Here is a 23,682-nt window from a genome sequence, read left to right as displayed (position 1 = left end):
AAATTCTTAGACAAGATGCCTCCCATGGCTCTGACTGGTATCGTGACCAAAGCCGGTTTCATGAACAAAACAGCTACCGTCACAGTATCCCGATTCGTGGTGCACAAAACAACCCGGAAGGTGCGGCTAATGCTGGACAGCAATAGATTGCAACATACTAAGTTGTGTTCTCATATAATAGCGTATCGTGCGAAGCAAAAAGTATCTTATCCATGATGAGCATAATAGTACGTTCACCCAATACCCTGTTCACTATTGACAAGATCCACCCGAATATCACGTCTTCCGGAACGGTGCAGGTCCTCACCCTTGATATTTGTTCCACATTGTCCAGGACTACGCGTGGAAGACGAAGTCAGGATACGAAACTGCCCACCAATCTCAGCACGAAAGCGCTTCAAGCTTGAGAAGGTCCTATTCAGTCCCGAAGGCGAACGTGACGCCGCCCATGCACTCCAGGCAGAGGAAGCCCTCAAGGCTGCCACTGCCGCACCATCATTAACGATGGGAGAATCCACCTCAATACCACCATTATCTCCGGAGCAAATCGAAGCTAGAGTTTGAACGTGGACCTGCGAGAAGGTTGCTTCAGCTTGAGGGAGTAGAGGATTGGGAGAGGGGTGGTTTTCGGCGAGGCTGGCGACTTGGACCGTTGTTGGAGATGGTTTCAGCTGGCTGTTGAGAAGACCTGGATAATTGAGGTTGGAAATTTTTCCGACTGGCCTACCCCCACACGGCTTGTCACTCTTTGCTGCACGCATGAGCATGTAATATACACCCTTTAACTCATAATTTTTCCATGTCACCTACAACACACTCTGCCCCCTCCTATTCTTTAGTGCCAAACCACGGCTCACTATATTTTGAGCCCCCAATAGTGTTTTGCTATACGGCAATGCAGCAGCTCATTTTGGTGTACCTGCAACGACTCATCGAGACCGTGCTCATAGGTGCCACACTACGGGTGCCACCCATGCTATAAGCGTCGACACATTTGTATCCCAATTATTGTAGCCTGCCAACCCTTCCTTACCACTTCCACTCCCACCGGGTCGCTACCGTTGTCTCTGTTATTGTCTTGCCTCAGTGAAGCCCTATTTCAATAGTTGCAACATTCATACTCGAACGTTAGCTTGAACTCTTAAAGTCAAAACTCTATAGCATCGCGGATATCCCGGAATATTCTTCGCGAACTGTGTAACACAATGTCAATAGCAAGCCCCGCCGTCCCGCAATCTTCTGACTCCTGGGATACCCCGTCTGTGAGCCAGATCATTGTTTGTGCTGTCAGATCCTCGCTAAACTTGATATTCGCCCTAGTCAACGCAACGGACCATTCTTCGTCGCCCTGCGAAGGAACTCGTGCCCGATGACTGGGATGCAGATGAACCTGATACTGAAGACGCAAATGACGAAGAGGCGAATTCTAAGATCTGGAATAACGCGTGTGTAAACCTTTCACCTTCACCCCTACTTCTCTCAGCCACCATGTGCTCGAAAATATCCATCTGGAGCCTTCGTCTGCATTCCAACCCGATCTGTGCTGGGAACTAAGATAATCTTTTCAACGCTCGCAGCAACGCGCAGGCACCAATGCCAAATCTCGTCATCTCACCCTCCCAAACTTCATCATCCACGGCAGGTCTCTCCGCACTCCCACCAGCCGCTTTCCAAGCCCCTGTACGCATTCTCAAACGGTCCCCAGCCTCTACATCTCCATCAACCTCCGCTTCAGGATCTTCGACAGATCTCTCGAAAGGTGGTTCAACATTTGCTGAGAGAGAAGCGCGATACCAGGCTGCAAGGGACAGAATATTCAGTGGTGATAGCGGGGACACCAAGACTCAGAGTTCCAGTGGCGAGGTGACCCGTGCCGGACCAGGCATGGTGAGCAGACCTCAGACGGGTGGAGTCTCCGTGGTGAGGGCACCACGAGGCCCTTCGAGTCCAGTCCTCCCAAATTCGGGCACGTCTGGCTCGCAAGGAGGCCAGGATGACAGGCTGTCGAAAGGTTTCGTCGGACGCAACAAACCTCCACCACCGAGCAGAGTTCCACCGGGTCAGTCTCCTAGCGGGATGTAGACGACGGCATGATCCCTCTGGGTCTTGTGGGGTTGTTGCTTATACTGTAGATTATTAGGGTAATACGCTTCCCATTCTTGTCTTGCACCTTTGTCCAAGCATGAATGTCTCCTTCCTTCGCGATTGGAGATCCGTCTCGATTACTTACCGCCCGTCATCTGTTGCAGGTGATGCACGATATTGCGATAATTTCAATCCTCAATGTATTACATGGGTCTTGCATCACAGTTCCTCACTCCATGCGGCATCTTCAACTGCGTACCGTTCAGAGGACTATGCGAACTTTCAACTTATCCTTCTGCACAATCTCTGCCTGGCGCGACATCAGCTCCTCCATATCCCAGGTGCCTATCTCGAAGAATGATCAGCTCTTTCTCATGCATGTAAGTATAGGACGAACGACAAGACTCACAACTAAGATAGCGACCGGCAAGCCATCCTCGTCTCTCACGCGTAAGGAATGCGATGGTGTCTGCCGGCAGTTCTGGGGTGTCCGTTATGAAGCGATGTACCTCTGGAGGAAGCACCTTGGCCATGTCCGTAAAGACAGTGCCCGGGTTGACAGCGTATGATATGATTCCTTCAGCACCGTGTTCAACCTGTAAACGTGTTTCATCGAGGTGAGCCCGGTGCATTACTGCTGAGGCTTGAAAGTGCGAAACTTACATTTATGAACTCCGTGAGTCGCAGGATGGCCAGCTTTCCCGCGCTATACGAGGAGAACTGAGAGGAAACGAAGAACAGACCATAAGTCTTGTCGGACACATCTTGAAGACTGATCAAAAAATCCCTCACCCCAGGTCTCGCTTCTAGCGCAATCATGGAGTCGAGATTGATGATAGTCTTCTCTTTGCTCTTCAACACAAGCGGCAAGAAAGCGTGGGTCACAAAAAATAGGCCTCTGTGTCCACAACAAAACAATGTTGATAAGTTCTATTGCATCTCCATCTTTGGAACAAACCGCCAGACCTGACGTTGACCTCCCAAGTGTGCCACCACACATCCACATCCGGTCCAGCAAAAGGCTTCATTCCCGCGGAAAATCCCGCATTGTTCACCAAAAAGTCTACTCCTCCATCGCCAAACGCCTTCGCCACCTCTTCCGCTGCGTTCTTCGCACTTTCTTTATCAAGCACATCTAGCTGGACTTTGACGACGAGAGGAAACCGGATGACCCGCCTTGGGCAGCGCCGAGGATCTCCGCTTCGACAGAGTCGAGTGACGAACGGGCTCCGATGGCGATTCTTGATGCACCTGAACGAGCGAACGAGAGAGCGATGCTGCGACCTATGCCCTTGGATGCTCCTGAGATGAAGACGGAGTGCAATTTGTGCGATGCCGGTGGTTTGAGAGGATCGATGAAGGCGTAAGTGTCGCTATGGATTGTTTTGGTGAAGCGTACTCCTAATACGCGACAGAATGCAAGTATGAGCTTGTGTAATATTTGGTGAGGGGGTGACGGGTATATAGATACGTACCTGTGGTTTCTGCGGGCTCTTCGCTTGCCATGTTCGTACCGAGAGATGCACAGAGAAATTATGGATGGTTCCTACTGGGTGCGCTCCCCTATATGTGTGCATCAGTAGTAATGGCGGCAACTGAATTATCTCCGACCGTTCTCAGAGTCATGAAGACAGGCCGACCGATAAATGTTCATCGGTCGGCCTCTAGCTGTACATTGCAACAATATGGCAGCATGACTGGCGCCCACAGAAGCCAAGACAGGCTATCTAAAGGATCGTCGGACGTAACAAGCTTGAGCTACCGAGCAGAGTTTCGTCGGGCGGGACGAAGGTGGCAAATCCGTAATCCTAGGTCTTCGGTCTTCTGGGATCGTTGAAGGTCATACAACTTCCGTAGATCAGAAGGTAAGATGATTCCCATCCTTGCCTTGTGCTCATGTTTCTGGCCCGAGTTTCGCCCTCTCTCTTGACCTGAAACATGTCTCCATTCACTCACTGTCTGATGCTACTGCAGGTAACACACAATGTATGGCTCGCGAAAGCAAGCATCTTTCACTAAACCAGTCGACTGAATCATACAACGTTCCTCCCAAGCACGATACTACCGCTCAGAGAACAATGCGGACTTTCAGCTTGTCCTTCTGCACAATCTCCGCCTTTCGCGAAAGAACCTCCTCCATGTCCCAAGTGGCTGTGGAAACAATCAGCTTATTCTGGTTCGTGCACTAGACCAACGATGAGACTCACAGCTGATGTATCGACCGGCAAGCCACTCCCGTCTCTCGCGCGCTAAGAACGCAATGGTGTCTCCCGCCAGTTCCACCGTTTCGGTTAGGAGATGATATGCCTCCGAAGGAAGTTGCTGTGTCATGTTGGTCAAGATGGCGCCTGGATGGACGGCGTACGCTATGAGGCCTTCAGCACCATTTTCGACCTGTCGATGTTACAGACGAAGGTGAGTACACCCTAGCTGATTCGTCGCTCAAAATATTAAACTGACGACGAGATATTCTGTGAGTCGTAGGACGGCCAGTTTTCCCGTGCTATAAGCGGAGAGCTGAAATGAAACAGAACAAGGTTATCAGTCTCATGGACCTTCAGATCGCTAAACATTTCTTACCCCGGGACTCGCTCCTAGGGCACCAGCTGAGCTGACATTGATGATTGTCTTTTCCTTACTCTTCAAGACAAACGGCAGGAAAGCGTTAGTCACGAGAAATATGCCTCTACATCCACATCGAAACAATACTAAATATCTCTAACGCATTACTATATTTGCACAGATTGACGGACCTGACGTTGACCTCCCAAGAGTGCCACCACTCATCCACATCCGGCCCACTCAAAGGCGCCAGTCTCTCCCAATACGCCGCATTATTCACTAACACGTCCAACCCTCCATCACCGAACACCTTCGCCACCTCCTCTGCCGCCCGCTTCACATTGTCTTTATCAAGCACATCTAGATGAAGCTTGAGTATAAGGGGAGCTGGATGACCTGCCTTCGAAGCAACATCCAGGATCTCTTTCTCGACAGAGTCAAGGGAGGAACGTGCACCGATAGCGATCTTGGATGCTCCGGAACGAGCGAACGAGAGAGTGATGCTGCGGCCTATACCTTTGGACGCTCCTGAGATGAAGACGGAGTGGGATTTATGCGAGGACGGTGGTTTGAGAGGATCGATGAAGGCGTAGGTGTCGTGGCGGATCTTCTTAGTGAAATCTATTCCTAGAGCAGCGGAGGGTAAGCATATCCCGTATGTATATTTTATGCGGTGGGCTTTATATGCGTCTGTACCTGTCGTGTCCGTATGCGCCTCATTGTCACTTGAGTTCGCCATGTTTAAGTACACCAGGATGTACTGAGCGAATGGCTAGCTTGAGTCTTTGAGGTTATCCTATGCGAGCCTCTTTTTATACAGTGATGTTAGAAGCGTCGCAGCCCAGCTATCTCTCCTTTTTCGCCCTTCACGACAGCACGGGAGAACAGTAGACTATTGACGCGAGTAGGTGTACATGGCCTCCACAAGCCTCCGCGAGCCTTTGACCAGCCTTCACATATTTTGAAGGCCTCATGACGCATTTCCCGATCAGATGGACGTTGTAGGACGAAACAATGGACCAACAGAAGGAAAGAAACCATTGAACGAGCTCAGTGATTACTGAGATTTTCATACGGAGATTCCGTTCGATGTGGGCCAGGGTGTGTAACCACAGTGTAAGCAAGTTCGGCCTCGCTCACGCTACATCGTAACATCCCGAAGCGCCCTCATCCTTATCCTGACTTACCCAATCAGGCAGCGTCCTCAGAAGGTTGGTGTGGCGAGCAACAATTGGGAGTTCTTCGAGCTTGGTCTCGCTTTGACGCGCGAGGATCGAGAGCGTCGGGACTCGCGAGTTGTGGAGAGGATGACGCAGCGTAAAGGAAGATGGACTCAAGGTTGTAGACTGTCGAGGAATGTTTCGTTATCGTGTTTCGAGTTGTTTGCGTTTGTTTTCGAGATGAGCGTCAACTTAAAATTTCATTGTTCAACCTAGGTACGATCGGTCGCAGACGAGTGGTCTGGTAAACATGATCCTGAGATTTGAAGAATGTTTCCGGCTTCATAGTAGATATCCGACGACATAGCGTGTCGGCCAAAAGAATAGGGCGTAAACAATGTGCTTATGACACGTATCAGTGTATAAAACAGGTATCATAACGTCGTGCGGAGACGCACAGAAAACGCCGCAAGCAGGGCCTACGCGTGATGCCAGTCGACATCACATCTTATCGGAGAATGTCGGCTCAGGGAACAACATGTTCAGGTTGGGTATAGTCAAACCGATACTCCATGGAGCGACTGCAGGAAAGGAGATCCCATCTCCCACCTTTCCACTCAACATTCCCTTCCCTTTGAATATATTCACCGTACCCTTCATGTCTTGCGGCAGAGTGACCCATTTTTCAGTCCCCACTTCCTCGGGCTTACTTCCGGCGGGGATCGGAGGTTGAACGAGACCATCCTTGTCGTTCACTAGTGCTGCAGGGAGGGGTATCTTCGAGAGAAGCGGGATGGGCGATAATATGGCGTGGAAGAAAGGCGTATTGGAGCCAGGGTTACTGACGATAACGGTCGTGTTGCCGCCCGAAGGCGTGATCTTGAAGTCAGCTACGTGCTCTGGCGGATGAAGCATGAGCAGGCAAGCTGTATTGTGGAGACAGTGAGCTGCTCACTAGGTATGTTCCAGTTGCGACGTCCTGAGAGCAGTAGGATGAACAAAGGTTACATTGTCAATAGAGTAAGAAACACACCATTCTCCACTGACTCCTTTGTCGAGACATAAATCCTGGTAATGCGATAGGCGGTCTTGCCGTTTGCGTACTTCCATTTTCCCGGCGAGTATATGAGCTCATCGTCTACATTTAGAGTCCAAATATGAGAGTGCAACATGATAAGGAAGGTATATAGAACTCACAAGGACCTGGTAGGGGAAACTCAGAGATGTAAGATGGCTTCACACATTGAGATCTAATATAACGCACCAACAGGGCTCCCGCTATATCGTACAACCTGAAATAACAAGGTCTCGTCAACGGAACTTACTTCAGACTATGACAAAATGACGCACCATGACCAAACCGAGTCCCCCAATGAACTGTCCGGCCGATCCAGACAACGCATCTGCCTCTTCATTGTCCACAAACCCGGAAGGGAAGTTGCTGACTTTCGGGAGGCCGGACAGGGCGAGAGTCCAAGTTTGTCCTTTCAATCTCCATGGACTTGGTACAGAGCCGAGACGTGGTGTTATAAAGAAAGCCGATGATATGGTATTGGTCAGATTCGAATGCAAGACATTGATGAAAAGCCAGTACTCACGCAGGTGCTTTCATGATGTCCGACATTTCTGTCCTTGGATGAAGGGTATGCCTCTGGAACGGACTGAGAAGAAGAAAAGGGGGGAAAGGAGAGTGCAATGGTCTCTAGCTCTAGCCCGCACTGATGCACTAGGGGTTTTATGATACATACGGGCGCTTTCGAAGACCTGGAGACAGAGTTTTACGAGCCCAGAGATCGAGGTGGGTCCCGCTTCCTTTCTCCCACGAGAGACTTCTTGCCGCCTCTGTCCGCTCTTTATTTATTGCCATCTTTTCTTGTACAACTCTCGGGATATTATCTGAAGAGAATGTGTGCTGTAGCACCTTCAGCAGCATGCGAGAGCTCGAGGCGAAATACGCCGACTGCTGCTGCCTCCGTCATATGCGGGGCCCGCGCTCGAGGTGGGGCATTCTCTGGCCAGAGAAATGAGTTCTGGGGCCGTGTCATAAGACCCCTACTGAGATCTAGTGGGACCCGAACAACCGAGTACTAGACGATGTTACGGCATTTCGACGAACACGAGCGAGGTACCGATATCGGGGGTTCTATCCGAATCATTATGTACGACCAGCTTGGAAGAAGCTCGGGTCGTAGCCAAGTCGTACTGTTTGAGAATCTGACGGTCTCTCGTACAACAATGTGGCGAAGGAAAACTCTGCCGGGGGCCATGCCAGTGGGATGCCTCTTCTGCAAGCACTAGGTAGAGTGATTTAATCATAAGAGCCGCGCTGTTTCGCCATATAAAACTATTTTCAGGCTTATGAGCCTTTTTCGTTCGCCACGAAAGGACGCTGGAATGCGGAAGCGAATCCAGGGAGCGCTCATACATCATGAAGAGGTCAGGATTGGTCAAGTGTTGGTTGTACTTACAGTATATGAGCACATAAGAACGGCACTCACCGTGAGTGCTCCATATTTTATAGAGCTATATTTTGTTATTGAACGATCGTGATATCGATACATGGTTGACACCTAGCTGTTACCTATGAGAGCAGAAAATCTAGAAAAAATACCCGTTGGTTCCAAAAGAGAGACACCGTTCTACGGCTTGCTCGGAGTGCGAAGGGGTATCCCGGCCGGCCGGCTCAACTTTGGACGCCACTGGCACCTGTATCTGATGTGGCGACAATGTGGCCAAACCGAGTCTTGCGATTGCACACGGATTGCGTTGCCTTTCCTTTCCTTACTCTCCATCGTCATCTTACATAGGCATCCCATCTACCGGTCTTGAGATCACTTCAACCATGCCAGCACCATCCGAGTTTCTTTCGTACGTTGACAAGAACGAAGAGAAGTTCATTCAACGTCTCTCAGATGCTGTGGAAATCCCGAGGTAAGCAGACAGCATTTCTCTCACACGAGTCGTTACCTTGTCGTCAAGTACAAAGAAACTTTACTTTCGATTTGATAAAATTGCTGTGAATCATTCGAAACTACTGTTGTCATGTTTGCTGTGCTCCCTCAGAGTAGCATCGTGTAGATGCCGTGTCCATACCGCTCACCGTTCTACTATCCACGAGCAGTATATTGATCGGCTACATTTTATCTCTGAAATAGTATCTCAGGAGACACAGCTCGCCGCCAGGACGTCGTCCGTATGGCCAATTTTCTTGAGAACCAGCTCAAATCATACGGCGTAGAGACCAAACAAGTGCCTCTTGGGAAACATGTCATGGATGGACAAGAACTCGAACTCCCTCCTGCGATTCTGGGGCGAATCGGGAATGACCCGAACAAGAAGACTATCCTTTTGTACGGTCACTTTGACGTTCAGCCCGTGCGTGTCATCCTACACTTCTGCCGCTTCGCGAACTGAAATATTATATCGGGAACATGAACATGTGGTCAGGCAGAGCTCTCTGATGGCTGGTCATACCCACCCTTCAAGCTCACACGCGACGAAAAAACCGGTCGTCTTTATGGTCGTGGATCTTCTGACGACAAGGGCCCTGTTCTTGGATGGGTGAACGTCCTTCAGGCACATCATGAACTCAACATCCCACTCCCCGTCAACCTGCGATTCTGCTTTGAGGGGATGGAGGAGAGTGGAAGTGAAGGTCTTGATGACCTCATCATTGCCGAGGTCAAGAAGGGAAAGGATGGATGGTTCGACGGTGTCGACTGTGTCTGCATCTCCGACAACTACTGGCTCAATACTCGCACGCCCTGTCTTACCTATGGCCTTCGCGGTTTGACCTACATCAAACTGACCGTCCAGGGTCCTGCAAAGGATCTCCATTCTGGTGTGTTCGGTCGCACCGTCCATGAGCCCATGACGGACCTTGTCCTTCTTATGAGCAAGCTTGTGGACACCAAGGGTAATATCCTCATCCCCGGCGTTGACGAGATGGTCCCCCCGCCGGAGGAGGAAGAGAAGTACGCCGTTTATCCTCTTATTTTCATTGCTTCCGAGTAACTTGGATGTATACTATCCCATCACAATAGGGCTATCTACGAGAAGCTCGACTACTCCATTCAGGACGTCGAGGAGTCCGCCGGTGCTTCCATTGCCCTCAGCTCCGAGAAGTCAGACGTACTCATGGGCCGCATGCGCTATCCCTCCCTTTCCCTTCACGGTATTGAGGGCGCTTTCTCCGGTGCTGGTGCTAAGACCGTAATTCCCGCCAAAGTGTCAGGCAAATTCAGTATCCGGTATGAATCCTTCGCTACAACGCGCTAGCGCACTTCTATTCTGATATTTCTACGTATACAGTCTCGTACCGCCACAGACGCCCGACTTGGTGAACCCGCTGGTGCTCAAGTATGTCGAAGAAGAGTTCAAGAAACTTGGGACGAAGAACAAGCTCACGATAGAGGAGTTGCACGGCGGCAAGCCGTGGGTTGAGGACCACAAGCACTGGAACTACGAAGCTGCCAAGAAGGCAACAGAGGTCTGCACCTTAGGTTTAATTTTGAGCCATCGCCGTTACTGATACAGGTGGGATGCTAGCTCATCTACAACCAAACCCCTGATCTCACTAGGGAGGGTGGTTCCATCCCCGTCACGTTGACCTTTGCGGAGTCACTCGGTGTGAACGTCCTTCTTCTGCCGATGGGCAGAGGCGACGATGGTGCTCAGTACGTCTTATTGCATGGCTGCGGGTGTCGTTACGCCGCTGAAGTTGAAATTTACCATCTAGCTCTACTAACGAGAAGCTCGACAAGTCGAACTTCATCGAGGGCGTAAGCAACCCCCTACTACTCACAATGATATTTCCCTAATTCACATTCACGCTCAGACTAAGCTTCTCGGAACCTACCTCTACGAGATCGCCGCTATCACCAAATAGAGAAAGGCTTCTCATGCGAATACAGCGAAGACCGTGGACAGAATGAAATGGGCACGTTTGTAGGGATATTTTTCGAAGATGTTTGTTGTATCCACACTGAATCCGAAAAACTGTATGTATGTGAGTGCGTTGTTTATAAACAGTGAATGGACCATGGGCCCTGCCGACACTGATTCTCATTTCTGGGCTGTGGCTCGTCGCAATCGGGTGGAGGAGATGACCAGCTGCTGTCCGTTCGAATACATCTTGCCATCCTCCCACACATTTCCTGACCGTCACCCTTCTCGTGTCATCATTGTCCATTATGGCTGGCTCACCTACAGGCTCGCATTCGCCAGCGATTACATTTCACCTCTGCTACTACAGCCGCTCTACTTCAATACGCCTCTGAGAATAAAATTTTGGAGACGGGCGAGACGTCTGAAAACGCAGAAGTCGCAAGAAGAAGTTCTGTGGAAAGTGGAGCTTTCTTTTAGTCCTATCGTTCTTATATGTTATTTTCTGTCTTTTCCGGATCGTGAGTGAATTTAAGCTACGCACTCTCTACCATCGCCTATTACGTCGTTCCTTCTGCACTCTGGCAACTCACTTGAGCGACATCAATGTCCCATTGATTTCGTGGACCACAGAACTATCGGTACACTAGCCACTGTACTGGTGATGGTCATGATCGTAAAGGAACAAGTAACGGCGAGGCTCGCCTCCGGGAGTCTCAAACTTTCATCCATGTAGGGGCTATTAACGGTTGGAGGATGGCTATGCCGGAGTAAATGACATGCCTATGCCTGGCTATTGCGAAGCGGCAGAGAATGGGAGAATAACTCGTACCATCGTGGTTTCAAAACAGAGACACCGTCGTAGGGGTCGGAAGGAGTTGAGAAAGGGATTATTACCCGGCCGGCCGGCTCGGACGCTGAGGTGGCCTTTGATGTGGCTCAATGCGGTCAACCAAGCCTCAATGCGGCCATGCCAGGGCCTCCGCGTCTAAGTACTTTGCGCGAGCACTGATCACAGATATAAAGTATTAGTCTAGATCCAGGCCCACGTTAAATGCAACTTTCCTCCTTCGTTCCTTGCCATACACACCCTTTTTGGTCTTGAACAACTTAGTTCAGATTCCTTCTGCGTCAAACATGCCAGCACCACCTGAATTTCTCTCGTATGTTGACAAGAACGAGGAGAATTTCATCAGGCGTCTTTCAGAGGCTGTTGAAATCCCGAGGTAAGCAGAATCTCGTATTTTACACACCTGCTCACTCCCCTTGTGTGTGAACATGCGAGGTTTGCATCTCGGCTTGTGGTTCAAACTTCACAATCTCTGCCGTGTTTAGTAGCCGACTGATGACCTTGGTGTCTAATCTAGTGTCTCGGGCGACCCATATCGCCGTCAGGATGTCGTTCGTATGGCCGATTTCCTTGAGAATCAGCTCAAGTCGTACGGCGTAGAAACCAAGCAGATGCCCCTTGGGAATCATGTCATGGATGGACAAGAGCTCGAACTCCCTCCAGTGATTCTGGGACGCATCGGGAACGACAAGAACAAGAAGACGGTCTTAATATATGGCCACTTCGACGTTATGCCCGTGCGTGTACTTTTATGCTCGTGTTAGTTCAGTGGTTGTACTCTTATTTATATCGTGACCCGCAGGCAGAGCTCTCTGATGATTGGTCATACCCACCCTTCAAGCTCACATACGACAAGGAAAGCGGTCGTCTTTATGGTCGTGGATCCTCGGACGACAAAGGTCCTGTTCTCGCCTGGATAAACATCCTCCAAGCCCACCACGAACTGAGCATGCCACTTCCTGTCAACCTTCGATTCTGTTTCGAGGGCATGGAAGAGAGTGGGAGCATAGGCCTAAATGACCTAGTTGTCTCTGAAGTTGGAAAAGGAAAGGATGGATGGTTCGACGGCCTTGACTGTGTATGCATTTCGGACGGCTATTGGCTCAATACTCGCACGCCTTGCCTCGCCTACGGTCTTCGTGGAATTTCCTATGTCAAAATGACCGTCCAGGGCCCCGCGAAGGATCTTCATTCTGGTGTATTTGGTCGGACAGTCCACGAGCCCATGACGGACCTTATTCTTCTTATGAGCAAGCTTGTGGACACTCAGGGTAACATCCTCATCCCGGGTGTGGACGAGATGGTTCCCCCGCCTGACGAAGAGGAGAGGTATGTTGTCTGTCCTCGTGTCTTATGCTTTGTGTATTGAACACACTGGAACCACAATAGGGCCATTTATGATAAGCTTGACTATTCTGTTCAGGATGTCGAGGAGGCCGCTGGGGCCCCTGTCGCGCTCAGCGATGATAAGTCAAGCGTTCTCATGGGTCGCATGCGTTATCCCGCTTTGTCCCTTCACGGCATTGAGGGTGACGCTGGTTCCAGAACCGTCATTCCTGCTAAGGTGTCAGGCAAGTTCAGTATTCGGTATGTGCGATTCACAGCTGCATACCGCTATGATTCCATCCTGATTTCTATACGCACAGCCTCGTCCCGCCGCAAACGCCGGAGAAGGTGTACTCGCTGATAGTCAAACACGTCGAGGAAGAGTTTAAGAAACTTGGAACGAAGAATAAACTTACTATCGAACAGTTGCACGGCGGCAAGGGCTGGGTCGAGAATCATAAACACTGGAATTACGAAGCTGCTAAGCGGGCAACAGAGGTGTGCACACTCTTCTCCGCCTTGAAAATGTCGATTTTCTGATATTCGTGTCATGGACTCTAGCTAATTTATAAGAAAACTCCCGACCTTACGAGGGAGGGAGGATCCATTCCAATCACCTTGACCTTTGCGGACGCACTCGGGGTGAACATCCTTCTTCTGCAGATGGGTAGGGGCGACGATGGTGCTCAGTATGTCCATTGCTCGACTGTGGATTATCTTCTCTCTGTTGACTTCAAACCATACCTTGTAGCTCGACAAACGAGAAGCTCGACAAGTCAAATTTCATCGAAGGCGTAAACAACTCGTCATGCTTCCCATTCATAGTACATTTTCGCTGATTCGGGTTCACTTCTAGACCAAGCTGCTTGGAACGTACCTCTACGAGGTCGCCGCCATTGCGAAGTAAGGGCTGCCTGTTTGTTCGCAAGTTATCCAAGAGACTGGCATGAAAGCGGGTTTGTGGTGATATAACGATGTGAGCTGCGGGAAGCTTGTTAGATTGGACTAAGTAAATTCATACACACATACAGGTGGGTTTGTTGTTTTTAACCACTGAATGGACAATATCCTGTAGAGAGTCAATGCGTGATGCGACAACTTGAATAAACCGCGCAATGCGTCAGAACCGCACCAAATCCTCGAGCGTAAGTAGAGGAGTTTCTTCCTCCCTTGACTTGGCCGCACAGAGCCATTTAGAGGTTCAGTCAGGCCTAGCCTACATCGACGACGGTAGCCACATATACCGTTCCCAGTAGATATCGGTCCACAGCTGTCCACAGTTCGATGTATCTGGGCCACATTTCTGCTGCATGAACGTCGGCCGACATTTCGCTGTTGTTCGGACGGAAGGACGGAAAACGGGTCCTATTTCGTAACCCGCAATCAAATAGTCCAGCATGTTCATTTTGCTTATCATCCGTCCAGCTTTCCTACCTATGATCCTGATGCCAGAGCATGACTTTGGGAGGTAGTTTACGAAAACCAAACCTGGAGGAGGGAGAAGACTCTTCGCCGGGTAAACGTGTCAGTCGCAAAGGAGCCAGTTATATCACGGATTCCGAGCGCTCTGATTTGTATTTGGGTTCCGTGCCTTGAAGAACGCGGAACGACTCGTCCGGGTATTCAGATAAAGTCCGCCGCCGTACCCCGCACGGACGTTCCATTCATCCGCTCACTTAGCTGAGTAGCTCCTCGCTGAAATTGTCCCGCCAGGACATTTTCTCGCAAGTGGCCTGCGTCTGCTCTGGCCTGTGGCTAGTCGCAATATGACTCGGCGGACGAGATGTCCATCCGTTCAAATACTCTGTGATCTTTCGACTCATTCCCTGACTGCCGTCCTGTCCTCCGCTCCCCCTCTCGATCCCTTCGCCCTTCATCCTCACTAAAAGCTGGAAAATTCATAGCAAAGATCCTCTTACCCTAGCCAATCATCATGGCTGGCTCACCCACGCGTTCACATTCGCCAATGGTTCCGTCCCTCGCCTCTACCACGGCCGCCTCACCTGATTATGAGAAGGAGAAATTCGAGAAGGATGTTGAAGGTCTATCGTCTGAAGACGCAAAAGTAGCAAGAAGAGCCTTGTGGAAGATGGACCTTGCGATTATCCCCATTGTTGCTATGTATTATCTGCTGTCCTTCTTGGATCGTTCGTGAGTGGATTCGTTGAATTCTTGTCTTCGAATACCTGCATGCTGATTCCGCCCTTAGAAATATTGGGAATGCTCGCATTGCAGGTCTGCAGACGGACCTCGGGATGACGGACCATCAGTTTTCTGTCGCTCTCACCATCACCTAGTACGTGGTTGCTCTTTTACGGCGTTGCTGCATCTGTTGCTTCTTACCTGAGCTCAGGCGGTATCACTTACTCGCTCTGTCTTGATAGTGTACCATATATCGTCATGGAACTACCTATGAACTTGCTCATGAAACGTCTTGGAGCCAATGTTACGCTGCCTGTCATGGTAATCCTGTGGGGCATGGTATGTGCTTGTCAAGGTAAAAGTCTCATTGCAAGATACCTGAAGTGGTCTGACTGTCTTCGCTTTGCCCATCCAGGTGCAGTAAAATCTTATAGCGGCCTCCTTGTCTGCCGATTCTTCCTTGGAGCGCTCGAGGGTAAGTGTACCCACCTTTTTGGCTTACCCTATATTTTGTCTTCTGCCTGGCTAATTTCATTATATTCGCGACAGGTGGTCTCTTCCCGGGAATCACTCTCTATCTCTCCAATTTCTACAAACGCCATGACATGCAATTTCGCTTCGCTATGATGTTCAGTACTACCTCTCTTGCTGGTGCCTTCTCCGGATTACTGGCTGCCGCTATTCAGAATATGGATGGTATGCGGGGTCTGGGAGGGTGGGCTTGGATTTTTGTGCTCGTAAGCTCTATTTCTCATATAGCTCGCTCATGTGCTAATATGGTACGGCTGTGGCAAAAATAGGAGGGTTTGTTTACCACCGTCTTCGGGCTCGTCAGTCTCTTGTGGATTCCCGCTACGCCTTCTGCCGTCGGTCTCCTCACGCCACATGAAAGAGAGGTTTACATTCGCGCCTTGGCGGAGGATTGGAGCGGAGATGTGGAGGACGAGGGAGAGGATGATGAGAAGTTTAGTTGGAGCGAGGTTTGGAGCGTCGTAGTCAATGCACCTCATGTGCTGCTCATCTGCATCCCGCTGTTCGGGCTGGGACTTACCGTGAGTTCTGACATCACATGAGCATCCTTTGTGGCTAATACTGATCTTTTTGTCTCTTTTAGCTTTATGGACTCGCAAACTTGTAGGTTATTCTGACTTCCCGACCAATGTGCGTTTCTCTGACTCTTCTCGTGCCTGTTATAGTACGCCCACGATTGTTAAGTCCCTCGGGTATGACACCGTCCGCACCCAGCTGCTTACCGTGAGTGATCACGGATGAGTATGTAATGTTTGGCACGTCGTATTGACTATATACCTAACATTTAGGTACCGCCATACGCCTGTTCATTCGTCGTCAGTTTGGTCTGTTCGTGGTTCTCCGACAGGATGGGAATGCGGGGCCCTGTAACCATCTTAGTCTGCTTGATCGCCACCGCCGGATACGCACTCTTCAGAGGTCTGTTCAGCTCTTTGTTAGAAGATATCTTGAAAGAGTCTGACAGTATTTTCGCAATCCTTACCAGCAACATCAAACGTACATGCAGACTATGCCGCGCTGTTCCTCCAGATCACAGGGATTTACTCTGCTGCCCCTTGTCTGTGTACATGGAACCCCAACAATGTCCAGCCGCATTACAGGAGAGCAACGGCCGTTGCATTCGGTTTCATCAGCACCAACATGGGTGGTATGTACAGTGATCTAATCCCAAACCGAGCACAACCATTTGAACTTTCATCTCACTACGTTCCTGATTCAAGGCATCGTCTCTACATGGCTCTTCACCGACTCACCAAGATACCCCACCGCGTCCGCCACAAATCTCGCCTTCGCCCTCGCCATGGCGTTCTTCTCTGCTGTCGTCATGTGGGATCTATCAAAACGTAATCAAGGGAAGAAAGATGAAGTGGACAGGTTGGTGAGAGAAAAGGGGGAAGGGAAGGAGCCTGGTGGGTGGGATTCGAAGCAGGAGAGGAAGAGACTGGGGGATAGGCATCCGAGGTTTGTGTACACTCTGTGACCATATTTCTACGTAGAGCAGACGCTCTAGACATGATGCATGAATGCTGGCGATTTTGTCGCTGCATAACTCTGATTGTGTTGGTTGTAACCCAAACTGGCCAAGATCTGGACTTGGTGGCGGTGGCACTCCGACCGACGAAGTGACCCTTTGTCATGTGAAGGTCGAATGATCGTCCGTCGGCAATGGACGGAACCAGATTTGGAACGCCAGAGCAGATTTGAGACTCCGCTGAACGTTGTCTCTGAGAGCGTGCGGTCGGCCAAGAGCTAGCCTTGGCTTATTTTTGTGCTTTTTCCCGCACAGTTTACTTCCTTATAGCTTCGTTTCACGATTCTAGTCACGACCCACGACCTTTACGCCTTCTTGCTTGACTGACCACCCGAGAAGATCTCTACTCTGTTCAAGTTTCGATGTTCTAGCGATCGAGTCTTGGACTGAAGCTACCCAACTCCGTCTTCATGAGCAACCTTTCTACCGTATTTAATACGACGGACGGGATCCTTGAACCACTTCAGGAGATAGAGGATGTTTTAAAGCAGATGTACGTGCGTCCAATCGTCTGCATAGTTGAACTCAAGTACTTACCGTGTGTTCGCCGCCCGGTGTAGTCAGGCGGGCAAGTTTCTCTTCCTCGCTGCTTTCACAATTCTCTTCTGGGATCATGCTTGTACTCTGTCAGAAGAGGTGCGTACGCTTTACATTTTATGGCTTTTCCGGTGCTCAACTAGTCTGTCATCAACTTCAAATCGAACACGAAGGTACACGGTGTCTGGAAGAAGAGGAAAAACCACAGTATGTTCATTCAAAATCTCCACATGATTGATGCACAGCTCATAGGTGACCAGTTCTCTGGATATTTCTTTTTGTGAGTCTTAATTACGATGCTTCCGTGCCGGAATTTTCGGATTCGTCTAACCTACGCCGTTCCCCTTTGCAAGATTCGCTACTATTCTCCTCTTGCGATGATCGTTGTTTTCTATGGTGTGTTCATTCTGGATAATGATGAGCCATTGCTTGTGTCCTTAGCTAATGACAAGTTTAGGCTTTTTTTCAACCTCGATCAATCGTTCCAAGTAAGCCAACGTTTTGTCATGTCCTCCATTCACTACCTTGCGCTAACTCAGAGAAAGGTGCGAGAGATGGATGTACTTCGCGACAGTGGGAGTTTCAATACCCTTGATGGTATCGGCTGGTGTGCTCATGATGTTTCGGTTCGTTGTCCACCTCTTTGTCCTTCTCGTTAAGCCAGAGATCCTGATCGGCCATCGATAGAGTGTGGGCACTGTACAATCGCAATAAACTCATAATCTTCGTTCTATCGTCGTTTCTGGCTGCCCAAACCGTCATCGGTGTATGGCAATGGACCGAACATGGAGGAACACGTAAGATACACCGCTTTCATCGGATCGTCTACTCCATACTAATTGTTTTGTGGGCCCAGCGGCTCCCGATCCACTGGACAATTATCAGTACCACTGTATGTCTCCCCTCCGTGTCTCATGACTTAAACTCTCTGACCGGCGTGCATCGTAATATGAACAGTCTGTATATATCTTCCACCTAAGGCGCGAAGGAGTTCTACAATTTACCTCTTCATGGAACTGGCCTTCGATACCCTTGTCTTCGTTCTTACTATCTGTCGCACGACCTACATGCACCTTACCAACCTTCCCGCCATGATTGGCGAGAAGTCAAGCTGTCTCATCGATAACTTGATCACGGACGGCGCCTTGTATTTTGCGTGAGTAATATCTCGGTTAAAATGTTGCTGAAAGTGAATTTCACTGCTTAAAAAACCTGTGACAATCTTTGCAGAGCCATATTCTCAATAAATCTTGCCTGGGTCATCATGATCTTGCATGCACCTACGAACTTAAGAGCTGTTCTTGCAATGTATGTAATGCTCCACTTGCAAGTTGCCTTGGCTCCAGTTGTCCTTCGCTGATGATCCTCCTTTTTTGCCGTCCACAGACCATCGTCGTGGTACGGTTTACCATCTTTGCATAACACACTCACTCTCAATATCTCTTCTCTATTTATTCTAGCCTTACAACCGTCCTCATATGCCGTGTAACCCTCAACCTTCGCATAACTATCTACGGCCCCGCCCACGTATCCCAGCGCACCTACAACGATATCATCCTCTCCGACTTCGAAACGGGATCAGGCTCCAACTCACCGAGCAATGTTGGCCAGTCGACGTCCATGGCATCATCCGACCAATCTCTTCGCTCAGCGCACTCAGATGACGATAGTAGCCATGCGGGTGCTCACGACAAGCCAGAATTGGCGTGGCAGCCATGGAGCGAGTCTAAGGGAGAGGATGAATCTGTGCGGAAATCACGATCGTCTGTGTCCTCTGATAGCGATGAGGACGAGGGGTCCCGGGACGATAAGGCTTATTCAAGGAGTATCGTGGACCATGACATGGTTAGGGAAGTACCGAGAGGGAGGACACCTCAGGAGGACGGTGGGGGATCCTCTTGACAGAACGTGTGGATGGATCGTGGTTTGCTGTCGACTTTCTTGTTTTATGAGGTGACCATGTTGCAATTCGGTCGCTTGTAACATATGTATATGTTATTGTGCTATGTTAATGCTGTCGCTTCGTTCGAGTCTCTCATGCTATAGGAGTATATACACGATGCTTTCTTGGATTATGACGCTTTGTGTGATTCAGGGGCTATGGTGTGCATCTTCGACGTAATGTTTTCCTCATTCCGACTCAGTGGTAACGTTTGACAGGCTCTGAACTTGGTATGCTGATGTCTCAGAGGACTGGAAACCCAGAAAGCCGGAGGATATGGGCGTCTGCGTGGCGTGGCAGCACGTGTGAGCTTCATAACGGCGTCGGTGGCCACTGTGGCGACAATCACTTGCCGGCCGCAAGGATAGAAATCAACGTCACCTCAGGTCCTTCACTCTAGCTCCTCATCCTTTCGCACCAGTCATCTCACAGACCGCTATGACTATCCCCGATATTGACCCTAAGGTCGTCGCAGAGGAGGTATACGCTCTCGCTTCGTCCAATGAGCCTATCGCTCCGCTAGTACATGAAGCGCTGACGGTCATAGACCAAGCACTCGATGCTTTCGGGTTTGTCTTCATTCATCTGCATACTAATATTCACTCTGATTATAAGCTGTTTGCATCAACTGGTAGCTTGGACAAGGTCTCTCTCAGCTTTAACGGAGGCAAAGACTGTACCGTTCTCCTCCACCTCTACGCCGCCGCCTTCGCACGCAGATCTCCAGGCAATACCTATTCCAAGATTCCAACCTTATACATACCTATGCCCTCCCCCTTCCCCGCCCTCGAAACATTCATAGACGACGCAGCCAAAGCGTACAAGTTGGACATATTCAGATGTGTGCCGCCGGTGGAGGAAGAGACTGTGGAGAGCGTCTCGGTGGAGGGGACGAACGCGAAGGGTGAGAAGGTCGACAGTTCGACGAATGTGAAGTCCAAGGGTGGAGAGGGTATGAGGTTGGCGCTCGAAATTTATAAGGAGAAGTTTCCGGGGATCGAGGGAATATTCATTGGGACGAGGAGGACGGATCCACATGGAGGTGCGTTCTCGTTGTCTATCTCCTTCTCCTCGTTTCTGTCCTAGCTGAGCTACTCTGGCTTTGTATTGTTCCGGCATCTTTTATTTGTGTCCTATAGCCACGCTAGGATATCAGAACAAGACTGACAAGAACTGGGCGTCGTTCACTCGTATACATCCCATCATCAACTGGTCCTACGCTAACATCTGGACGTTCCTCCGACGGCTCAACGTACCGTATTGTTCGCTGTACGACGAGGGGTACGTGCTCAAAATACTTCGACTCTACACCCCTTTCCGCTCCATTTCTATCTTTACTCGCTCCAAACCTAACCTGATTGCCCGGATCTTACCCCTATCCCTTCCACGAACACAGCTATACTTCCCTTGGCTCTACCTACAACACCTTCCGCAACCCCGCCCTCCGCGTCTCGCCTTCATCCTCCTCATCCAACCCATCGACACCAGTCCCACAAATGACCCCAAAGAAATCCGACCCCTTGCCTTCCATGGCATCTCTCACCGTACTCTCCTATGATGCCTCCAGGACATGCGCACCAGACTGTGATTGTCCGCGCCACAAGGCCGATTCTACTTCTGCCTCTGCCTCTGCCTCTGCCTCTGCCTCTGCCTCTACGGCTCCTTCTTCAACCGCACCCGCCACACCTGTGAGCGCTGAGCTTCCGAATGTCAATACACTGCACGTCTTAGAAGACCCAGAGACGACGTGCGGGGACCCCGTTGCCACCCAGACCAACGACACACCCAAACTCAACGGCGCCGAAAATAGGCAGAGGCACGACAGTATACCGTTGCCGGACTTCAGCAGTCTGCACATCATCGAGTCGCCGGGGGAGACATGCTACGATACTGATGGGCCGGACAAAGTGTTGCCGAATGGGTTTGTGATGGGTCAAGGAGGAAAGATCGAGGTTGTTGGAAATGGGAATGGGAATCCGTGTGGAGCAGGCGAGGAAGAAGAGGAGGGAATTTATAGGCCTGCGTACGAGCTTACGGATGGAGCGTTTGAGAGGGCGGGGAGGGCTTCTTCGGCGCCGACGGCGTCATCATGAAGGTATTAACGTGACGGCATAGCAGAGGGAAGGGTTCTCGGGTCGTTCAAAGGATCTGTGAAGGGCGTGATCATGTATAGAATGGGCATTTGAAGAGGAGAGGTTTTGGTTGTATGCTTTTTTGTTTATGCCTGATGGTGCTGTGTATTTGTATGTATCGTTCGTGCGCCTCGCCTTCCAGATAGTTGCTGACTTGTGGTGGCTGGACATCGTCGGGCTCTCGTGGGCTTGATTCGTTGTTTTATGGAATGCATCTCTTAGATATATCCTGGCATGGTATGCCGTATACTAGTCTTGACTTCCGCGGAACGCTGGCCATGGACTGTCCAACACTTGTCACCGATAATTAGCTGTCCTCAGTTGCTCTATCCTTCCTTCCTTCCATGGTGAATACACAGCCATACAATCTAGGCAGTTCCAATATGGTTACAAATATAATAATCAACCGCATCCCTTCTATTATCCTTGACCCTCCAGGCTAAAACTTTAAAGATGAACCGACCGACATATGCCCCTATTCTCCGCATCACCGCGCGCTCGCGCGTCACTACAACGCAACATGCCACAACAGGCAATTTCCTAAAGCGTCCAGTCTTTCTTCGAGTCCTGTTTTGATGCTCAACGATCACTCAAGCATCATCCTCCCGTCGGCCTCAACCCTATCCCCGCCCATAATCCTCTCCGTAACAGCCTCACAAGTAACTATCCTCCTCACCTTCACCACCACCCTATCCCTCCTGCGCCTCCTCGCTTCCACTTCTGTATAATCCTCTTCCTCCAATCCGATCCCAGAGTCGAATGAGTACGACACTTTATTTCCTGGTACAAAGCTGTGGGGATGAGATGCAGAGGAGAAAGAGGTGCTCTCAGAGGCGAAGAGAGGAAGGTCGCAAGCCGCACGCTCGACATCTGATCTCCGAACTCGAGAGCCCCATATGCTCTCGACATAACAGTCGACTAGTCTTACGCTCTCCAGCTCTCCAGCCGTAGTATCCCGCTCCCTTCTAATTCTATCCATGCCTTCTACATCTAGGTCAGAAAAAGCGTCTTTATCGCATATCCAAGCCGACAACGCCCCTAACGGGACGAATGTCGCCTGTCCGATATATAGTCTCTTCAACTTCGGCGTCCCTCCAGGAAACAAGACCTCTATCCCCGTTCCTGCACTGGCGTCTTGTCCTGGAATGGGCAAAGGAGGTACGACGGACGTTGATATGCTTGGTTGTGAGTGGCCGAATTTGACTGGGACGGGTGGGATACCTGGGGAGGATGAGGAGGGGAAGGCGATGTTGGAGAGGTGGAGAGATGTGAGGTTCGTCCAGTTTGCGGAGTGGAATTGGAGGGCACGGAACGCGGTGGGGACGATCTGTAGGTAAGCGTGAGCGTGGCTATTGAGGTGATAGTCCTTTCAGGGTGTGATGTGGGGGAATGAACAAAGTAGAAACTTACAGCGATAGAGAAATGGTGCGCTGGATCTGGTCCAGTCCATATGAACGTTTCTGGACTGTGGTACGGGACAGGTCATGAGACACGTCTACAGGTAGTAAAGCATCGAAGGTTAACTCACTTGACAAGTCCCAATGCACTCAGCGAAATATCATCCGTATTCGAATTGCTAGTCGAATGCAACCTCAACTTCAAAAGCTCCAACGGTAACCTCCACTCTCCATTCCCGTTCTCTCCACCCTCTCCTCTCCTCCCTCCACTCGCATCTTCACCCAAATCTGCGTCTACATCCTCATCCGCCACGGCCAAACATTTCTCAAACACCCCTCTCAATGCCCGAAACGCCCCGCCTCCGACCGCACCCCCGGCCAAGTCAACAACCACACTCCGAGGCCTCCGCGAGGGTTTCCCATTCTCTATAAACTTCACCATGACATCTGGAGAGCGGAAGTAAAGGTGTTTGTAGAGGATGTGAGAGGAGAGTGTGTGAATTTGGGAGGAAACCCGGAGGACGTGGGAGGGCGTCGGGTGGGAGGCCAGGGAGAGGGAGAGGATTGGGAGGAAAAGTTCGAGGGGTAGGTTGAGGAGTGGGC

The 23,682-nt window shown here is 50.3% G+C and overlaps 11 protein-coding genes across 11 annotated transcripts; 8 read left to right on the top strand and 3 right to left on the bottom strand.

The window, feature by feature from the left end:
* Positions 1–15: 15 nt before the first annotated feature.
* Positions 16–489, top strand: STEHIDRAFT_44954 (nucleic acid-binding protein; the record flags this gene model as incomplete). The annotated part of the gene is made up of 3 exons (XM_007303123.1): positions 16–120; positions 182–227; positions 335–489. Coding segments are annotated over 3 exons (306 nt in total), but the record flags the coding sequence as incomplete, so codon positions are not given.
* Positions 490–1,205: 716 nt separating this feature from the next.
* On the top strand, positions 1,206–2,082 carry STEHIDRAFT_156448 (uncharacterized protein; the record flags this gene model as incomplete). The annotated part of the gene is made up of 3 exons (XM_007303657.1): positions 1,206–1,262; positions 1,321–1,445; positions 1,578–2,082. 3 exons carry the CDS (start codon positions 1,206–1,208, stop codon positions 2,080–2,082), a joined length of 687 nt encoding a protein of 228 aa, XP_007303719.1.
* Positions 2,083–2,347: 265 nt separating this feature from the next.
* Positions 2,348–3,591, bottom strand: STEHIDRAFT_156447 (NAD-P-binding protein; the record flags this gene model as incomplete). The annotated part of the gene is made up of 6 exons (XM_007303656.1): positions 2,348–2,430; positions 2,495–2,681; positions 2,749–2,983; positions 3,052–3,201; positions 3,258–3,486; positions 3,561–3,591. 6 exons carry the CDS (start codon positions 3,589–3,591, stop codon positions 2,348–2,350), a joined length of 915 nt encoding a protein of 304 aa, XP_007303718.1.
* A 425-nt stretch (positions 3,592–4,016) lies between these two features.
* Positions 4,017–5,566, bottom strand: STEHIDRAFT_78430 (NAD-P-binding protein). Its single transcript, XM_007303234.1, has 6 exons — positions 5,344–5,566; positions 4,839–5,274; positions 4,666–4,771; positions 4,546–4,602; positions 4,293–4,479; positions 4,017–4,236 (listed from the first exon to the last, which is right to left on the bottom strand). The coding sequence occupies exons 1-6, from the start codon at positions 5,384–5,386 to the stop codon at positions 4,154–4,156; spliced, it is 912 nt and encodes a 303-aa protein (XP_007303296.1). The 5' UTR covers positions 5,387–5,566; the 3' UTR covers positions 4,017–4,153.
* Positions 5,567–6,308: 742 nt separating this feature from the next.
* STEHIDRAFT_156445 (uncharacterized protein) lies at positions 6,309–7,431 on the bottom strand (the record flags this gene model as incomplete). The annotated part of the gene is made up of 7 exons (XM_007303655.1): positions 6,309–6,706; positions 6,763–6,786; positions 6,841–6,945; positions 7,005–7,010; positions 7,072–7,099; positions 7,158–7,308; positions 7,406–7,431. The coding sequence occupies 7 exons, from the start codon at positions 7,429–7,431 to the stop codon at positions 6,309–6,311; spliced, it is 738 nt and encodes a 245-aa protein (XP_007303717.1).
* A 1,151-nt stretch (positions 7,432–8,582) lies between these two features.
* On the top strand, positions 8,583–11,249 carry STEHIDRAFT_121101 (CNDP dipeptidase). Its single transcript, XM_007303654.1, has 8 exons — positions 8,583–8,738; positions 8,963–9,182; positions 9,255–9,781; positions 9,851–10,057; positions 10,119–10,296; positions 10,356–10,483; positions 10,546–10,588; positions 10,645–11,249. The coding sequence occupies exons 1-8, from the start codon at positions 8,650–8,652 to the stop codon at positions 10,693–10,695; spliced, it is 1,443 nt and encodes a 480-aa protein (XP_007303716.1). The 5' UTR covers positions 8,583–8,649; the 3' UTR covers positions 10,696–11,249.
* Positions 11,250–11,828: 579 nt separating this feature from the next.
* Positions 11,829–13,774, top strand: STEHIDRAFT_110686 (glutamate carboxypeptidase; the record flags this gene model as incomplete). The annotated part of the gene is made up of 8 exons (XM_007303653.1): positions 11,829–11,917; positions 12,059–12,278; positions 12,344–12,870; positions 12,931–13,128; positions 13,188–13,365; positions 13,429–13,556; positions 13,619–13,691; positions 13,724–13,774. 8 exons carry the CDS (start codon positions 11,829–11,831, stop codon positions 13,772–13,774), a joined length of 1,464 nt encoding a protein of 487 aa, XP_007303715.1.
* Positions 13,775–14,833: 1,059 nt separating this feature from the next.
* On the top strand, positions 14,834–17,020 carry STEHIDRAFT_55972 (MFS general substrate transporter; the record flags this gene model as incomplete). The annotated part of the gene is made up of 11 exons (XM_007303144.1): positions 14,834–15,018; positions 15,077–15,163; positions 15,252–15,364; positions 15,425–15,484; positions 15,559–15,746; positions 15,810–16,061; positions 16,124–16,143; positions 16,206–16,263; positions 16,329–16,458; positions 16,526–16,687; positions 16,761–17,020. 11 exons carry the CDS (start codon positions 14,834–14,836, stop codon positions 17,018–17,020), a joined length of 1,515 nt encoding a protein of 504 aa, XP_007303206.1.
* Positions 17,021–17,277: 257 nt separating this feature from the next.
* STEHIDRAFT_146842 (uncharacterized protein) lies at positions 17,278–19,672 on the top strand. The gene is made up of 13 exons (XM_007303652.1): positions 17,278–17,564; positions 17,632–17,707; positions 17,782–17,815; positions 17,869–17,888; positions 17,962–18,004; positions 18,066–18,096; positions 18,154–18,234; positions 18,296–18,405; positions 18,465–18,500; positions 18,566–18,764; positions 18,839–18,916; positions 18,995–19,006; positions 19,069–19,672. Exons 1-13 carry the CDS (start codon positions 17,482–17,484, stop codon positions 19,508–19,510), a joined length of 1,245 nt encoding a protein of 414 aa, XP_007303714.1. The 5' UTR covers positions 17,278–17,481; the 3' UTR covers positions 19,511–19,672.
* Positions 19,673–19,909: 237 nt separating this feature from the next.
* Positions 19,910–22,082, top strand: STEHIDRAFT_121097 (adenine nucleotide alpha hydrolases-like protein). Its single transcript, XM_007303651.1, has 4 exons — positions 19,910–20,119; positions 20,186–20,592; positions 20,690–20,831; positions 20,947–22,082. Exons 1-4 carry the CDS (start codon positions 19,989–19,991, stop codon positions 21,641–21,643), a joined length of 1,377 nt encoding a protein of 458 aa, XP_007303713.1. The 5' UTR covers positions 19,910–19,988; the 3' UTR covers positions 21,644–22,082.
* A 192-nt stretch (positions 22,083–22,274) lies between these two features.
* Positions 22,275–23,576, top strand: STEHIDRAFT_121096 (uncharacterized protein). The gene is made up of 2 exons (XM_007303650.1): positions 22,275–22,445; positions 22,677–23,576. Exon 2 carries the CDS (start codon positions 23,133–23,135, stop codon positions 23,541–23,543), a length of 411 nt encoding a protein of 136 aa, XP_007303712.1. The 5' UTR covers positions 22,275–22,445; positions 22,677–23,132; the 3' UTR covers positions 23,544–23,576.
* The last annotated feature ends 106 nt before the right edge of the window (positions 23,577–23,682 follow it).

Source organism: Stereum hirsutum, assembly GCF_000264905.1.
Source record: "Stereum hirsutum FP-91666 SS1 unplaced genomic scaffold STEHIscaffold_6, whole genome shotgun sequence".
NCBI lineage: Eukaryota > Fungi > Basidiomycota > Agaricomycetes > Russulales > Stereaceae > Stereum > Stereum hirsutum.
The sequence above is the reverse complement of the archived record's forward strand: the minus strand, read 5'-3'. Positions and strand labels throughout refer to the sequence as shown.

Bases quoted from the DNA above. Each gene is read 5' to 3' on its own strand.
- STEHIDRAFT_78430 (XM_007303234.1), bottom strand. From the start codon at position 5,386: ATGGCGAACTCAAGTGACAATGAGGCGCATACGGACACGACAG. The intron at 4,772-4,838 runs GTCCGTCAATCT...ATGTGGATGTAG, and splicing joins TCTTGGGAGGTCAACGTCAG to AGGCATATTTCTCGTGACTA. The intron at 4,603-4,665 runs GTAAGAAATGTT...GTTTCATTTCAG, and splicing joins CCCTAGGAGCGAGTCCCGGG to CTCTCCGCTTATAGCACGGG.
- STEHIDRAFT_121101 (XM_007303654.1), top strand. From the start codon at position 8,650: ATGCCAGCACCATCCGAGTTTCTTTCGTACGTTGACAAGAACGAAGAG. The intron at 10,484-10,545 runs GTACGTCTTATT...TTTACCATCTAG, and splicing joins AGAGGCGACGATGGTGCTCA to CTCTACTAACGAGAAGCTCG. The intron at 10,589-10,644 runs GTAAGCAACCCC...ATTCACGCTCAG, and splicing joins AGTCGAACTTCATCGAGGGC to ACTAAGCTTCTCGGAACCTA.
- STEHIDRAFT_146842 (XM_007303652.1), top strand. From the start codon at position 17,482: ATGAGCAACCTTTCTACCGTATTTAATACGACGGACGGGATCCTTGAA. The intron at 18,097-18,153 runs GTAAGCCAACGT...ACTCAGAGAAAG, and splicing joins ACCTCGATCAATCGTTCCAA to GTGCGAGAGATGGATGTACT. The intron at 18,765-18,838 runs GTGAGTAATATC...CAATCTTTGCAG, and splicing joins GACGGCGCCTTGTATTTTGC to AGCCATATTCTCAATAAATC.
- STEHIDRAFT_121097 (XM_007303651.1), top strand. From the start codon at position 19,989: ATGACTATCCCCGATATTGACCCTAAGGTCGTCGCAGAGGAGGTATAC. The intron at 20,120-20,185 runs GTTTGTCTTCAT...ATCAACTGGTAG, and splicing joins CAAGCACTCGATGCTTTCGG to CTTGGACAAGGTCTCTCTCA. The intron at 20,593-20,689 runs GTGCGTTCTCGT...TGTGTCCTATAG, and splicing joins GAGGACGGATCCACATGGAG to CCACGCTAGGATATCAGAAC.
- STEHIDRAFT_121096 (XM_007303650.1), top strand. From the start codon at position 23,133: ATGAACGTTTCTGGACTGTGGTACGGGACAGGTCATGAGACACGTCTA.